At 42.1% G+C, this 17,026-nt stretch overlaps 1 protein-coding gene across 2 annotated transcripts in view; it reads right to left on the reverse strand.

Moving 5' to 3' along the window:
• Positions 1-14,958, reverse strand: part of ITGA6 (integrin subunit alpha 6) — a 39,395-nt gene extending 24,437 nt beyond the window's left edge. Inside the window, exon 1 of one of the 2 annotated variants that reach the window (XM_083864987.1) lies at positions 14,768-14,958. In XM_083864987.1, coding sequence (XP_083721113.1) covers positions 14,768-14,928 — 161 coding nt within the window. In that variant the 5' untranslated portion in view covers positions 14,929-14,958. The remainder of the gene's footprint in view (positions 1-14,767) is intronic. The other variant, XM_083864986.1, reaches the window with a different exon arrangement.
• Positions 14,959-17,026: the final 2,068 nt, after the last annotated feature.

The raw sequence follows: 17,026 nt of genomic DNA on the forward strand, positions 1-17,026 counted from the left end.
ATGTTTCCATCCAACACAATCTCAAAGGAAACAGGCAACCTTAGATTCTTCCCAATGCCCATACCCCCCATCCAAATATTGTCTACATTATTTTCCACTATAACAAAAATTTCAAAGCAGACTTATTTAAACTTTCCAGATTTCAAAGAACTGTTATCAAGAATCCTGTCACTAATCTTCAAGGTTCATCAAAAACAAAAACTTCAATTCTCTTAAGTACTTTACTGCAACTCCTTAAAACACAGGCTAACAGAAGTGCACACCATGAGTAAGTGCTCACAAAGGATTAGATCAGTTCAAGTATAATATGATAAATCCTGAAATGTATTTTCAAGTAGCTACCAAAGATCCATTAAAAACTGGCACAACTCCTTTGTACTCGTTTACTACTTTTCTGCCCTAAAGACCAGAGCAGACTAAACCTATGCCTCTGGGTTCTGCAAGACAACAATTATAAATGTTACGAGGATTATCAACGCTATCAGCAATCTAAGTAAGAAAGCCACACGCATCTAATCTTTGGCTGAATAAATCAAGCAAAATAAAAATTCCTTGCAAACACACTGCCACTTCTGATCAACAGAGCTGCTGCTCAGCTTGCCTACCTTTTAAAAGGTATATTTGAAAAATCAAAGTTCTATTATAAAAGCCAAATGGCTTAATTTAAAAATAAAAAGTGTGCACAGAACTATGGAAGTATGACATGAACCATGCATCAGTGTGAATTTCAGCATGACTGCAGTAGTACAGATGAATCAGCTCATATACTGATCTGTGCTACGTGCTCAACAGAGTCCTTCCAGAGAGAGGACACATTCCAGTCATTACTCTGTGGCTACTTACTCAGCTGTGATTTAATAAAAGAATTTTAATCAAGTTTGAGCTCATTATGCCAAAACCAGGTTAGCTTTTTCTGCAGCTATGCATGTTCCATTTTAGCTTTCTCATCGGCAAGCAAAACCTTCTGCAGGTCAGAGGTAAGGGGAGAGTGAGGAGATGCTCTTCCAGCTATCACTATCTCCTCATATTGGCAGATGAAACACAGACACTTAAAACCTAGGAACTTTTCCTCTGCAAATATAAAGTGACAAAAACAAATTCTTAATTTCTCTTCATCCATGCTCACAGCATGATTCGTTTTATTCACTGGGACTTCTCCCTGAAGGTCTGTGGACACGGTCTACTGTAACTACTTTCAATTAAGTTTCAATGCCCAAAATCACGTTCCAGAATCCATATTCAGATAACAAAATAATGCCCCAATGTCAAGAATGCAGAGTGGGAGATGAAAACCCAACACTCCAACATACAGACAATTTTACTGATTTTTCTATCCCATGGCAGGTTTGCCTTGTTACTCTAAAGAAAACAGAAGCTCAGCCACACAGTACACTGAACATAAACATCTCTGAGCATCAGTTCCTTTAATTTAAAAGAAGCATCTATCAAGTGACAATGTTAGGGGGGAAAAAAATCTGAATTTTCTCATAAAACTGGCATAAAACTGGAATATTTTTTAGCTCTAGTTATAATTAAAACATGCACCTTTCAATTTCAAACATAAATTCTAATTTTTAACCAAATCAATCAGTCCAGTTGCTCTATTGATTAGAATTATTTTAACTACTGATTTCTCTTAATTACTTCTTGAAGATGCATAATAATAACTGAGGTCTCATTGTGAATTATGAGCATCTGCTGACTTATAGGAACAGATTGACTCCCTTACAGCCCCAGATTCATAGCCAATATAAAACAATCTCCTAAGATTAGAGCTCCAGGACTGGCACATAGTGCCGTTTGAACTAATTGAGCTTACTGAGGTGCAGTTTTGGCTCAGGTGGGTGCTGCCTGTCCTGTACAGATACCAGTGACCCCAGCTGTACCGGGGGCTGTACCAGGGGCTGTACCTGCGTGTGCAAGGTGCAGCTGGAACGCAACAGGGAGAGCTGGCCCACGCTCTCAAGACAGGGACCAGCAGAGCACCACAGTCCTCCATGGAACCCAATGTACAGCTACACCTACTCTACCTCACTGTGGTGTTACATTACACCCCAACACAACAGCTGAGGCAAGAAAAGCTCCATTTCACCACTTATGCCAAGCACTACTCAAGTCTCAGGAAAAGTATTAAGACATTTTATTGACTTTATCTACATCTGGAGCAAACCTTTGGATAAGTGTGTGTAGAAAACATGCTTCGTAAACTCACGTATTTCCAAGAAGCAGAAGAAGGTGAGAGCTCACTGCCCACTGCCATTCAGGTAGGCACCAGGCCTCAGAATGTCAATTGCTGTTGACCAGTGTCACAAAAATGTAACTACAAGTCCGGTTACAGGTGCACAGTCTGTGAACTGTAGGTCTAGCTCCATTTAGAAGAGCCAGCTGGATTCTGGAACACCATGATTTATTGACTGCAACGTACAAAGCTCCTCTGGACTGAGGGTGAGAATGCATTAACTGCAGAGTGGCTACATACAGTACTAACAGTGCCATTGTAATCATAAGCTTAATATCCCAGGTGACCACCCAGCACAGCTGAAGGCAAAAGGCTTACCAAACAGTGTCCCTACTGGGGAGGGCGTGGAGGAGAAACCTGTCCATCTGTCCCTGCAATTTTGCTCAAATTCTCATCCCCCACTGGATGCAGACGTGGGGTACTTTTATGCCTTATTCACTCTAACAGTGCTAAGTGCTGTGGGCGGGACTGTGGTCAAATACTCCTTTCTTTGTGGGCACATTTGCAGAATGTATCTTGGTAGGAAGTGTACTTGGTTAGTACAGAACATTTCTGGGTATCAGGCAGAAGAAACATGACACTCGCACCCCTGATGCCACAGCAACACAAACCACAAGACCTCCATCCGATTTCCTCACTTGCACCTAAAAGCACCATCATGGCATATTGAGCTTTGCATGTTCTTCACTACTTTGTGCTTCCAACGACCAGTATTCAGCAAAAACAGTTAGGTGAACACTGAGAAGAAAGGGTGTAACTTCATTTAGTCAGATATGGCCCAAAAGAGTTGTTAAAATCCAAAGTAAAATACCCGAGTTTTCCACTTCAACATATACTACATTACATACATACACTAGAATATTAAGCAGTAGGGTGCAGATTTTAAAACCCTCCCTGCTTTAAATTGGTAATTCTTGAAATGTTTAGCTGGTAGCTGTGGCTCCTTCTCAGCTAATGAAAACAACAGTGAGAACTGGGAGTGGTTTCTGCTCACAGCTATCTGAACTCTCTCCAATACTAGTCATAAAACTATACTGGTCTCTTCCAAAAGGAAAGTCAAAGTTAAGATGAGAAAACCATATCAAAAGAAATCCAGAAATCCTCCAAGCTCCTGGAAGTATTCCCTCACTCCACAGTGAAATTCTTTTCTTCACTTACAGCCTGGAACTGTCCAAGGGTAACATATGATTTTTGCAACATACTTCAGAGAACAAAAATTATCAGCAATTCGTTACAGTTCTATTTTGGAATAAACACTCAAAAGAAATCAAGTAAAAGGAAGGAGAAGATCTTCCATTTTTTTTTTTAGAAAGTAAATCCTGCTCAAAGTAACAGGCTTTCTCTGAGTAAATTACATTTTGATTTGAACAAATACAAAAAATACCACAGTCTGCACTGAACTCAAGATACTCTGCTATCTCCCGAAGTTTTCTTCATTCCTTAAATTCTTTCCTTTTCCATGGCATCCTTTTACCCAAACAAGGCACCACATCTTTGCCAGCCTTTCTTTAAAACTAAAAGCAACACATCTGTAGTGCCCACTCTAAGCCTTAATAGACTGGTGTAGAAATCATCAATGTGTTTCCTGGGTAAGAAACCATTAACCATTTCCACACACAGGCCAAATTAAATAGTCACTTGTGTAAGTAACTTCCAGTTTTGCAGGCTCCATTAAGCACAAGTTTCAAATTTAGTATTGCTCTTCTCACGTAAGAATGCTGCCACTGCCAACTTTGCACTTCATTATGTTTCCTGAAAGACTCCACAAGAGGGACAAATTTGGAAACTGACAAACACTAAATGCCATGAAATGTCTCACCCTTGACCGGACAGTTAGATTCCTACATCCTTTCTCTCCCCAGTTCCAGTGCCCTCTTGGGAACAAGTTTCACTAGATTTAGCAAAATGAAGAAAATAGAGTAACTAGCTCTAACTCAGTTTAAATTTTACTACAAAATCACCAGTCAGAAATCATTTATCAAATGTTTGAACCTCCAAGCAGACTCCTAATCACAATGTGGGTATCTACAGCCCTCCACCTGAGCTATATTTTCAGTCCTCTGTACTGATTTGGTCTCAACTGTTTTTAATATTAACAAACACGGAAGATGGATGCATTTAACCACCACAATATTTCAACATAATTGAAGTTGGTCAGTGGGACAAATATTGTTTGTGAATATTGGTGGCACCACCCCCTGCTTCATGCTTGGATTTGGCATTCCAACAGAAACAAGTCACAGGACAAGAGCACCACAGATTAATTAGCACAGAGATTGTCCCTCCACTCAGGCTGCTAATGGGAACTGGAGCTGAACCACAGGCTCCTCCAAAAAACCCCCTCCCCAGCAAAATACAACCAGTAACTGCATCAGCAGGGAGCTTGTCTGTGATGCTTTTTACAGAGACACCCATCATGATCAGTACATTATAACAGCTATTTTAAGTGACTGAATACTCTCCTGATCTGCTACTCCATAGCTACATTTTGGAATTAAGAATGCAAAGCTGTGGCCAAGTACATCATTAATCTCCGTTGCCTGGAGGCTTGGCACTTGAAGGATTGCAATTTTCATTTTATTTCTTCACCCTTTTTTAGGAAACATTATGATAGAGGCTGGAAAAAGAAGCCAAAAGCAGCGCAAGGACTAGGGCAAGCTACTACAAAGCAAAACTGGAACTACAAAGATACCTGTTGTTCTGGAAAGGCCACTTATTATTGACTTTCTGAAAGTCACATGGAAAAATAAACACTTTCCCATCATGGTCCAGAGCCCAGCCTGTCTGGATTTGAAAAAGGTTTTGCAAATCTCATTTCCATTGGTACAAAGCATTTTTCTTAGAAGAAATGGTACAGCCTGCTCCAAATTTGTGTTTCAAAATCCAGTTTCCCATTTCAGACACCACTCTCTGGTTTTAATCAGCAGATACCTCATAGTTTTCATACTGTCAAATAGCAACTGCAACTTGTATACTATTTACAAGTTTAATTCCTCCCTTACAATCTATACATTTTTCAAATTTAAAAGGAAGAACACCCGTGCCAGGAACAGACCTGACTATGAACCGGTACTGTAAAATATGTATTAGACAGTTTTACAATTAATTTATGATAAACTTATGGAAGAAATTATGTTAAAGGAATTTTCACTCAGATTTTCTAACACGGCAGTGCCTGATCCTGCATGAAATGCTCTTACAACAAAACGCAGTTTAACTCAAGAAGTGACAAGTGCACCATCTCAAGAAAACTAACTTGGGAGCCGAAGTCCTGGCACTTCTAGCTCAGCCCTGCCCACAGTCACCTTGTCTGCAGCAGAAGGACTGAACTACGGGAGTCCCACCACAGCCAGCCGGGCACAACCCACAATTGCAAATGCACTAAGCTGCAGGTCCTGATAGCAGCAGGACAAGCCAGCAAGGACAGCTGCAGCAAAGCAGGCAGGGTGACCCAGCAGTCCCCAGCTACCTACAAGCACAGAGAGAGTGAAGAGGCCATCCCTGCTGTCCCACCACCGCAGCCTTGCTCTGCTGCCAGCAGCCCACACGGCAGGGCCCCCCCTGGCCATCGCCTCCTCCAGTGCTGCCCCGCTCTGCGGCAGAACTCTGCAGAAGCAGCTGCTGTACAAAGTCTGTGCTGTGATCAGTGTCTTGGGGACGTGGCTCACTCCACAGGCTTAAGTAAACAAGTGCATAACAGAAATTAGGAATTACTGTCTCCTGCACTTGGGCTGCTAGCCATTCATGCGATAGAAAATCCCAGAATTCATTTAAACTTCCTCACATTTGCAGGACTTGTCTTCGTATCCCGACTACACATGGCATCTCTATATGAAGTTCGTAAAAAAGAAATATCACATCATACATTAGGTGCATGTTTTAGAAAACAAACACGAAAGCAATGAAAACATGGAAACAGTTGCTCACTTTCTTCTTTTTTTTGAGGAGGAAAAAAAAAAATCTGAAAGCAGTGCACCCAGTCAGTATTTGAAGGCACTACTTGTTTGAGAGGTAACAACCTTAACAGGCATATACTGTTCATTCAAAGTGCCAAAAGCCATTTTTTTAAAAATTATAGCAGCTCTAATTCAGCACAAAACAAATATTTGGATTGAAATGTCATTCCTCTATTTCATTCACAGAATAAAGTACATCAGTTTCATTTATCACCATAATTAAACTCTTAAAAGGCATGAAAGAAGTACAGCAAGAAGGATGGACATTTTACTGTAGAATCAATGGGCAATATAACACACTACAGCAACTAATACAGCCCTGCAGAATTTGAAGTGCAACTGCTCCCGATGCTAACCCAAGCCATAGTTCCTTCATTCATACATCCAATTTATGAGATTCCCCCCTGCTCCTCTTTTTCTAGGCTTACCACCATCTCCCTAGGAATTGTAGGGGGAATACCAAGACAGCTAGAAATCTCCTGTACTACACACACAACGACATAAATTCTGGCTAATTCACGGTGTGAAGAGAAGTTGATCACATTTAGCTGAAACATACCAAGCAGCACCCCAGGGGCAAGGAAGCTTACTCATACCAGACCAACACTGGCATCCCTGAGCTGAGCTGTGCCCTGCCCAGCTGCCAACCTAAGCCCATGGGCGACAGGAGTACCCTGTGGGAGTGGGCAAAAGAACTCCGCACATGTAGAAAAAGTGTGGACCTTCCTGATCCGTAATCCTTAGTCAGAGAGTGTAATCCTTAGTCAGAGAAGGAGCACAAGAACAGCCATCAAACACACACTTCAACAGCCTGAAGGCACTTGCATGCTAAAGCACAGTTAAAATTACTCCTTCAGTCTTAAAGCCATCATAGCCCTGGGCTAAATACCTATAATCCACAGTTTGAGTAAGACTTTTCTTCAAGCCATGAACTTAATGACAACAGCAGATGTGTCACCGGTAACATGACGCATTATGCCCCCACGCCTTCAAATTAACTGAAAACACAGGCACTCAAGTCACTTAGAAGAACAACACTCCAATAAGGTATTTTCCTAGGAGAAAAAGGTCATATAAATGCCTGTGCAGCTGGGATGCTCAGAGAGCCCTTTTTTATGTTCCATGCAGATACTCAAACACTGATCGAACAGATCAACAGAATTAAATTATACATTCACAAGAAACTGCTCTTTATACACACCTGTGGAAGAAGAAACCATAATATTTTACTATTAATAGGAAGTACAAACTGAGAATTTCAAGCTTTAAAAACTTAAGAACAAGATTTTTTGCAAAATAACTTACATTTGAGACTATGCCAAGAAACCTCCTGCATCCTCTCACTCTGTATACTGCTACTGCTCCACATGCACACATACATACTTTTTTTTTCTTTTGCCACTCCCCACATTCTCACTTGAGCAGAATCTAGAATTAATTCGGTTTTTTCAGGTTATTTTTAATACCCTATGTTCCTGTAAGCTGCAAATTGTGCAAACAGTATTGCAGCTATTTCTAGGACTGGATCTGATCTGACAACAAAAGTATTCTTCCACTATATGCAGGAACACAGCTTGGCTGGGAAGAGAAGAAACTTACATCTTCAGCAATATTCTGGGACCACACTACCTAATTATCAAACATTTCTCTAACAAAAAAGTAAACTGAGTGGATAAAAAGATTACAGGGACTTGCAAAATTACACCATATTTGTAGTAGCATCTACAGGAGTTGACCGCATATGAAAAAAATATACCAAATTTATTTTAGCATCTTTGGCCAAGAAAATGTGGTTTTCACTTGAGGGTTTTTTCGCACTACACAGAATGGCTTTCCACACACTCTGCTAGACATCACTGATATCTAGGAGCCAGCAGACTGAACCACTACACAGATTCAGCTGCACTGATGACAAAGTGCAAGGCTAACCAATCTTTACAATTCCCTTGGCAGAGTATTGTGAAAAGAGCAGTAAGAAAAGGATACGAAAAATTCAACCTCACATGATGATGGTGTCTTTGCTATCTGCAACAGCTGGTTGCCACTTTTGACCACTTCCAGGATAAACATGCATTTCCCTCAGACCTTTGACCCATGCATGTGCTGCTGAGCAAACAACCCCGGGCAATACAGGAGTGAGCTGTTTGCAGCATATTTGCAATTCTTTGTTTTCTAAAGATATACTTTATAGACCTACTTTTGAGGAAGGTGACAATGACAGATGAAACATGCAGAGACTAACTACATACAGCTCCATTTCCAAAAAAAAGTCATCTTCACTGAAAAGGAAGTAACACTCAGTCTAAGAAAATACCGCCATTCCTATGGACAGTAGCCATCAGCAAATTCAACAATGCTGATCATTCCTATCTGCTGTTCTCTATTTCTTAGATGATCTCCAAACTTCCTGAAAATAGAAAATAAATGCAAGGAATATAGCTGAAGAGTACCCTAGAAACTCGCTAGCTGGCAGTGAAACCCAGTGCAGGATCTGTCCATGTTACCCTGGAGAGACCAGAGTACATTTTTATGCTGTAGATGGCATCTTGACAGAGCCCACCCCATAAACCCCTCCTTCTTTTCTCCTTGATTCGGCAGACCTTCTCCCTTTCCAACACAATCTAATCATCCTCACTCACATTAGCTCAACTCCTTAAAGGAAATCAACATTAGGAAATTACATATTTTTAGAAGCAGTTCTGTAGAAGGAAACATGAAAAACAGCCACAGTTCCAGCAGATGCAAAAATGACCACTGCATAATGGAGTAAATGCTCCAAAAATCACAATGCAAGAAGCAGCACCTTTCGCCTGTCACTGTTATTTTGATACAAAAATCTGCCTCAGGTACTTCACAGCAGAATACACACAGCCTGTCCTTTAAGCTAAACCAACATAACTGCATTTTTTCCGAAGTCTCTTTTCCAGAGCAATTGCTATGGAATTCTCAAAATAATCTTAGAAAATGTGATACTCACCATACCTTAAACCCAAGAGAAGTGCATTTTAACAAGAACACAATAGGTTTTATGCTAGAGCTGCAAAAGGAGCTTTATTAACCTATGGTATAGTTCATTTATTTTAACATACAGAATGACTCCCTTAAAAATGGAAGTTAAACCTTTTTTTCATGTTCACATTTGTTTTTCTAAGCTATATTATTCTCCCATTACTTTCAAAGCAGTAACTTGCTTATGTATATTGCATCAGAAATATTCATTGCTAATAAAGGAATCATTCAGTGTTTTCCAGACTATTCTGCATAGTTCTTTCATCAAATATTCCTGTGCTGTTACCTGCCCTTGCTAAATACCACAATAAGGTGCTCATTTTCCAGCTAACATTTCACAGTACAGACCACCATCTGCTCATTCAATAATATGGATTTTTACTTACTTTCTCTTAAACTGACATTTGCCTAATAGCCTAATCTCGGTCTTGTCCCTTCCACAGAGTATGTCCTCAAAGTGGCATTTTTACAGTTATGGCTAGAATGATCCAGGCTGGTTATGAAACATTTAAACAATGGCGGATTTAAAAATTAAAATCTTTCAAAATGTTTCAAAATGAATGATGTATCTCAATAAGAATTTACCAAAATGCATTCCTTACAAAACTTACAGTTGCTCTGGCACATGCAGGTGGAATTTAACAGAGGAAAAAAGAATGGCCCATGCTGGCTGGTGAACAATTTACTGCTGTAATATGCCAGGCAACCCAATATACTAATTTCATTTATTTGGTGGAGAAATCAGATAGCAACAAATTAGATCAGTAATCATTCTTCTCTGCTTGTTAGGCCTTGTGAAAAAAACATCTTTGAGAAGCCAACCTACCTGTCTGGCTTCTGCCACCAATAACCAAGAATATAACTCCAAATCATACTGGGGAAAAAGCCAGCCTTCTACAGTTTGCTGCTCCTGTAACAACTACCCACCTCTTAAGCAATGTAAATTTGTCTCACTTCTTTCACTCATGATATTAGCACAATGGATCTTCCGTAAAAATCTGCCCCCTACCACTACAAGGAAACTCTTCAACTACTCCTCCCTCCTCCTTCTCAACTTCATTTGATCCTGACCTTTGCCACAGGACATCTATCTTGAACACTTAAGATAGACAAACTCCTCTACTATCACTAAGAAAGCAAATAAGCATACTAAGCAGGTTATCCAAGAATAGTTTGCGCAGACAAAATGAGAGAGACACTCAAGAGAAGAAAATACTAGGTGCAGTAACACAGTAAAATCGCAGCCTAAATAAAAAGGAAATTTATTACAAATCCTTTATTTTTTAATTGACAGAAGCACTAACTAAAGACCATCCTATTACAGCTTTTAAACCTGATGTAAACATGCATTGTTATTAACTCAGTTCACCCAAAGTCTGAACTACGCTACACCACTTCTGCAAGCACCAATTGTCCTCTTCCACTGCAGATCAACATAATCCAGCTCTTTGTTGCTGGAGCAAAGCGTCTCTGAGTCCAAGCCCTCAGAGAACACAAAAGTACCGGCTAAATGCCACTGAGGATGCACTGCAGCAGTACAGCAACATCAGCAGTCCTGCTGACCCAAGGCAACTTTGTTATGTATTGATATAATAGCTCACAGTAAAGATGTGCAGTGTCAGCAAAACTTGTGACAAGTAAAAAATTTCAATAAGACACTGCAATTTTTAGGATTTTATGGCTGGTAATGGTCAGCGCAGTCTTGACATAAAGTGCCTATCCACAGCCTTTAATACAGCTTTTCAGCTGATGGGAGAATCCTGAATGTTGGTAACTACAGTATCTTCCTTTTTTTACCTTACACTATAACAAGAAGCCTACCTGAATTCAGCTCTATACTTCTACTGAAAATAATATCAGAATTACTTGCAAGTAGATCTTTGTGGGTCCCTTGCAAGTAAGTCAGGATATTTTGTGATTGTATCATTCTAAACCACAAATAAAAACTGGCTAATGGGTGTTTACAGTCCAGGTGTACACCTGGACTGACGTTAAGGGTCTTTTCAAACCCAAGTGATTCTAGGACTCTATAAAAGTAATATTCAAATTTAGATATTCTTGATGCTTGTGGTTTAATTCAAGATGCTTAAATCATTGTGAATTACAACCAAACTGGAATACTGCCTTGCTGGACATCTTACATGGAGTATGCATATGTACAGACCATATTTCTATATATTCGATAAAATTACATATATGTGACTACATTCATTACATATATAGTGAGTAGCTAGTAACTATATTTTTATTACACTAGTAATATATTTATAACATATAGTAGATAATATATGCATAATCAGTGTCATCCCATCTAGAAATGCTGGATACACTCACATTTTCATCTCAGGACCCATCTGCATTTTAACCACATTTCTCTACAGCTATGCCTTCCCCCAGTCTCAGACACCTCTAAGTTACAAATCTTCTTCTAGTCTGCAGATGAAATGCACTGCTGTTGTGTCACCACTCCCCTGCAGAACCAGAACTCTCTTTCATCATATTGATAGATTAAAAACAAAACACTCTTACACAGGGCAATAGCCCAGCTCCTTTAGAGCTCCATCAGCCTTTTCTGCTGCCTGATTCAGCATGCTTGACAATGAACCAGAACCATACATACAAATCCAGGGAGACTGCCTTGGTACCTCCGACATTAATGTTTCTCAATGCACAAAGTTTGCATTCAGCTGTGTTTCCCACCCACATACCATTAGCAGTCCTCTTTCAGTCATATAAACTACAGCTTTTCTCATCTCCATCTGACAAACTTTCTAACTCTTCTAACCTGAAGATACTCAAAACCAAAATCTTGTTACTAGTCCATACCTTTATACTCAGTACCGTTTACAACAAATGCCAAAACAATTGAACAGTCATCTGCTCATAATGTCGAAAGTTAAGTTATTCCTCATTAGCAAAAATGGCATTTGTAGCTAACACAAATAAATTAATTTGCCATTCAAAGCTAATATGCAATCCAGAGTATTCTGTGACTAAGAAAAAAAGATTATCAAAAGCAAATACCATGTTTAATCAAAGGCTATTTCAGCTGTACCTTTATTTGTCACACTTCCTAGACATTCTCCACCCTCATCTTTACAGAGGATTGTTGTAATGATTAACACTGAATAATCCTGTGTGAGGAAGAGGGAACCATTTCACTTAACAAATGCTTAAGTGAGGTAAGAGAAAAATTACACATAATTTTGTTTGTTTTACCAAGCCTTGCTCCAAGCCATTAGGCCTTGAATAGAATCAATGTATTTCACCTCTCATTTTCTTGTTTTTCCAAAGATGGACTGATCTTGCACATGTCTATGATAGTGTTTCTAATTTTGTAAAACTGAAGGGGTAGAAGGATGCCCAAGATGACAGTTTTCTTGGCAATGAGGGTCCCTGCCAGATGAGATTCCAAGTAGCACTTTTTATGTTTCAGTAGGAATTGGAGTTTCTGCATTTTTGGCAACTACTTAACAGTGTTCACACTCTAAATGTAAATGAGTTTTGAAACTAACATCCATTCAAGAAGAAGGAGTAAAATAAATACTTCTATCTGACTAAGAGATAGCTGAACATCAGCAGACGTAAGACAGACCCAAACACATCGGGGAACGCGGAGGTGTTGCACCCGAGTCCTGCTGTTACAGGTAACAGGCAGCACGCAGGCACAGACATACTTGTTTCTCAGCAGCAGACCTCAGTATGACCTCTGTTCTCGTAACTTTCTACCTTCCCCAAGTACCTGGACAGCAGATACCATTTGTTCCATCTATGAAGAGTCAATTGATTTAGAAATTGCAGAAAAGGCCAAATCCTTCGGTATTAGCTCAACCTAGCTCATTTTTATCCGATATAAAAAATGCAGCCTAATATGGAAGGCTTCTTTTCAAGACTCCCCAGCAAAACTCGTTTCAGAAGACAGAACTCACAGAGTGAGCTAAACACAGCTCAGTCCCTAAGAAAGATAGTTCAGTATATTCAATGTCTTGTACTCTTAAAGCCACGCACTACTACTCTTACAGACAAAAAAATTATATTCAAAGTGACTAAAACATGCCTGTTTGACATAAAAGGTTTCATTCCAAGCATACTACCCAGCAGCTACCCAGGATAGCATTCCAATTCTTTATGCCAAAACTCATGGATTTGAAAAATGGCCAAGGCACCTCACACTCAGAAGCACATATCATCATAAAATGCAGTTTGTCTAGTCTAGTTTTGTCACCAATAGAGACCCTTGCTTCTCATGAAAGCCTGGATTCAGAAAGCCATGTCAAGGCAGATAGCATCTGGCTCTGCTCTTTCCCCACATTGGATTGCCTGAGGAAGCACTTACTAGACATACAATACTGAACTTTCATGCCCATAATCTCTGAGGCATTTCAGCCAAATAGTACATACCAGCTTGAATACTGTGACTGTCCTTGTGTTTCTGCTGTTTCTTTCTTCTCAGTAATTGGCTGTCTGCATATTCCTACACACTCATTCTGCCAGTACTGACAATACAACAGGAGACTAACAAGCTTCAGGCACAGCTTTCTTGGTAGTACTAAAATGAGACCTATGCAAGTGTATCCTGTCAAGAATTAAGATAAAGGCCTCTGGAAAGGAGCTCACAGATCTGCATTTCATCCTGAGGGATGCTATGGGTCATTTTATCTGCTAGATGGAAGATGAAACATGGGTGTATGTAATTTATACTCCTCCACACACTGTAATTTTTATGAAATCACACAAGAATGCAAGTGTGAGTAAAACGAGCCCACAGGATTTTTCAATTTACCACCTAACTTTATGAAAACTATTCTTTCTTTCCGGCTTCCTTCTCAGTGTTAACTCTATATGGATAATGGGCATATCTTGCCTTGAATTAAAACTAAGTATGTGAGGAGAGAGCATTTATCTGACAACACTTTATAGTCGCACTCCATCCAGCACTACTGGAGAGGGCGGGGTCCAGCACTACTCTGCTATGGACACAAAGCCGCAAGCATGTTGAAGATGCAGACAGGAGCCTTATTTTGCCTTCATAATTTCTCAAAATAAGTTTCAGGCATATGCCACTACCACCAACTTCTTTTTCCTGACTTCTCTGTACCACCTCTCACCTGCACTCCCGGGCAGGGTCCGTCTGGAACAGCAGCCCCTGGGTTACCCGAGGCCGGGTGCGCACAGGGAGCGAGCCCGAGGGGCTGTGCAGGCTCCGGCGGAGCAGCTCGCCGCCGGCCCGGGGCGCAGCGTGCCGGCGCGGCGCGGCCCGCCCAGGGGAGCGCTGCGGCGGGAAGGGCTCCCGGCGGCGGCTGCGCTCGCTTCCCCTTTCTATCCCCGGCCCCAGGTCCCCGGGGCGCGGGGGCGGCCCCTCGCTCCGCCGCTGTCCCGGCTCCGCAGCGCCCCGCGGCAGGTGCTGCCCCATCCCTCCGAGGGCCCGCTCCCGCCGCCGCCCGGACACCCCGCGGGGCTGCCGACCCCGGCCCGCCGCCGAGGGAAGTTTCCCGGCGGGGGAAGGTGGGAGGGTCCCCGCAGGCGGCCCGGGACGGGGCTGGGCGGGGCGCGGTGCACTTACAGCCGTTTCTCCTGCGGCTGCAGCTGCCGGTGCATGGCCAGGGAGAATCCGAAGTAGCTGCCCTTCTCCCCGCTCCAGCTGATCACGTTGTCCGTGTCCAGGTTGAAGGCGCGGGCCAGCCCCGGCAGGACGGGCAGGTAGAGGAGGAGCAGGGCCGCCATCTGCTCTTGCCCGGGCCGGGAACCTGCTGCCAGCGCCGCCGCCGCTCCCCGCGCCGAGCGCGCCCGCCGGGCCCGCCCCGCCCCGCCCTCCGCGGGTGCCCGGCCCCCGGCACTGCACAAAATGTCCCCGGGGCTGGGCCCCTTCCCCTGGGAGGGCCGGCCCAGGGCGCCGCCCCGCCCGTGAGTCGCCCACCGCCCCCCGGGGCCCCCAGGAGGCTCGCCGCCTGCCGCGCCCCCGGGCTCGGATGTCTCTGCCCTTCGCGACACAAAATAAAGCCGTACCGGGGGCGGTGACGGCCGCAGGTGAGGGCCGGGCCGCGGCCCGTTGGGGAACAGGGCTGAGAGCTCCCACGGCGGGGGCGGGATGAGTTTGAGACACCAAACCGTGGCCCCTGGGGCTGATACCGATCTACTCAGCGGCATCAGGTCCGTCCGGGTACCGAGCACGGGCATAACACATTGCTCAAGTGTGCTAAGGTTGATACAGAACTATGGACAGAATGACCCCAGTATTCAGTCGGTATTCCCTAAACGACACATGCACGAGAAGAAAAAAAGGAGAAAAAAAAGTATCTCTTTTCCAGACTCTTCACAGAGCACATGAGAACAGAGACTGAAGAACACCTGAATCTCCTCCTCCAGTATTTCGTGTTTCTGAACACATCTGAAGATTTCTTACTCATACATTTTAATTGTTCAAAAACAATATGGGGGTTTGGATCCCCCGTCATTTTCTCTTCCACTTTCACCCGTAGCTCCAAAAGGTTATTTGCAAACATACTTTATCAACTTTACCCACTCCAGAGAGAGCGAGAGGTTTTGGTTTTTGAACAGAATCTTGGCTTAGTGCTCTGGTTTAGGGAAGCAGATGCAACTTTTAAAACCTCACAAATTCCAAGCAGCATGACAATACTCAGTTATTCTTTTCTACCAATATCCAGGGTATGAAGAGAGAAGCTAAGATTCCAGAGAAACTGAGAAAAGAGCAATTGAGACAGAGCACTCAAATATGTTGATACTCCAAATAACTTCTTCTGGAACAATACTCTGCTCCCATGGAGTTAATCCAAGCTACTTTTTCCAGGGCAATTATTCTAGGATAGTTCCGTGTATAGACAAGTCTGGCTCAAGTCCAAAACACCCTTGATCAAAAGAGAGCAAGAAAACGCACCAGAAATGTGTATCTAATGTGGAAACACAGAAATGTGTATCTAATGTGGAAACAAAACATTTTGTTAAATTAGGGTCCCAGATTTTTTTAATAGAGTCCTTCTCTTCTTGCTCTTCCATGCCCAACTCATTCAAAGTCTTAATCCAGTGTTCAATCGCTGCCACAGCAGAAAACTGTACTGGCATAAATACTGCCCTAGTTTCACTAAAGGACCCGTAAGAGTGAAGGGTCCCAGACTAATTACAAGCTGGTTTACTACAATCCACGTATTTCTTAGTAATTAGTAAAGATTTGAAAACAAGTCCTTTAAAACAGTGGTGACATCTGTACCAAAGTCTTAGCTGTTTGCCTTTTAGGACAATCAAAACTTGCATGCTTCTAATACTCTTACAGTAACTATAGTTCCTTTTTAAGTGATGCTTGTGCTCAATAACTTGCAAGAAGTCACAGGAATATTTTCATCCAGAGCTTCCTGAATTATACTGGCACATTAGGTTTATCTGACTTCTCCCCCTCCCTCTAACCAGCACTGCCTGAGCATGTTGTACCTGTTTGTTGATATCCACAGAGATTCCTGAGGGGAGACAGAATTTTCTCATCTCCAGATGCAGTAACAAGCATTCCAAGACACAGTAACATTAATAGCTGTCTCAAGGGACCACAGCAAGAACAACAAAAATAGAGTATATATTGGATGGAGCAAAACTGCATATGAACAGTTTAGAATTATCTTGGATGGTCTCTCATCACTTTGTACTATTTTCATTTGCTCTAGATGAGGGGAGAGAAAAAAAAAAAAAAGGTTTTACAACTATGTCAGTTTCCTTCCTTTGCTCTTCCTCCAAAACAAACATGCTGTGAGTTATCTGTAGCTAACACATACTCCAGGAATTCCTCTTTTGTACAATCCTGGAATAAAGGGGGACC

Source organism: Zosterops lateralis (assembly GCF_965231275.1).
Source record: "Zosterops lateralis genome assembly, chromosome: 7".
NCBI lineage: Eukaryota > Metazoa > Chordata > Aves > Passeriformes > Zosteropidae > Zosterops > Zosterops lateralis.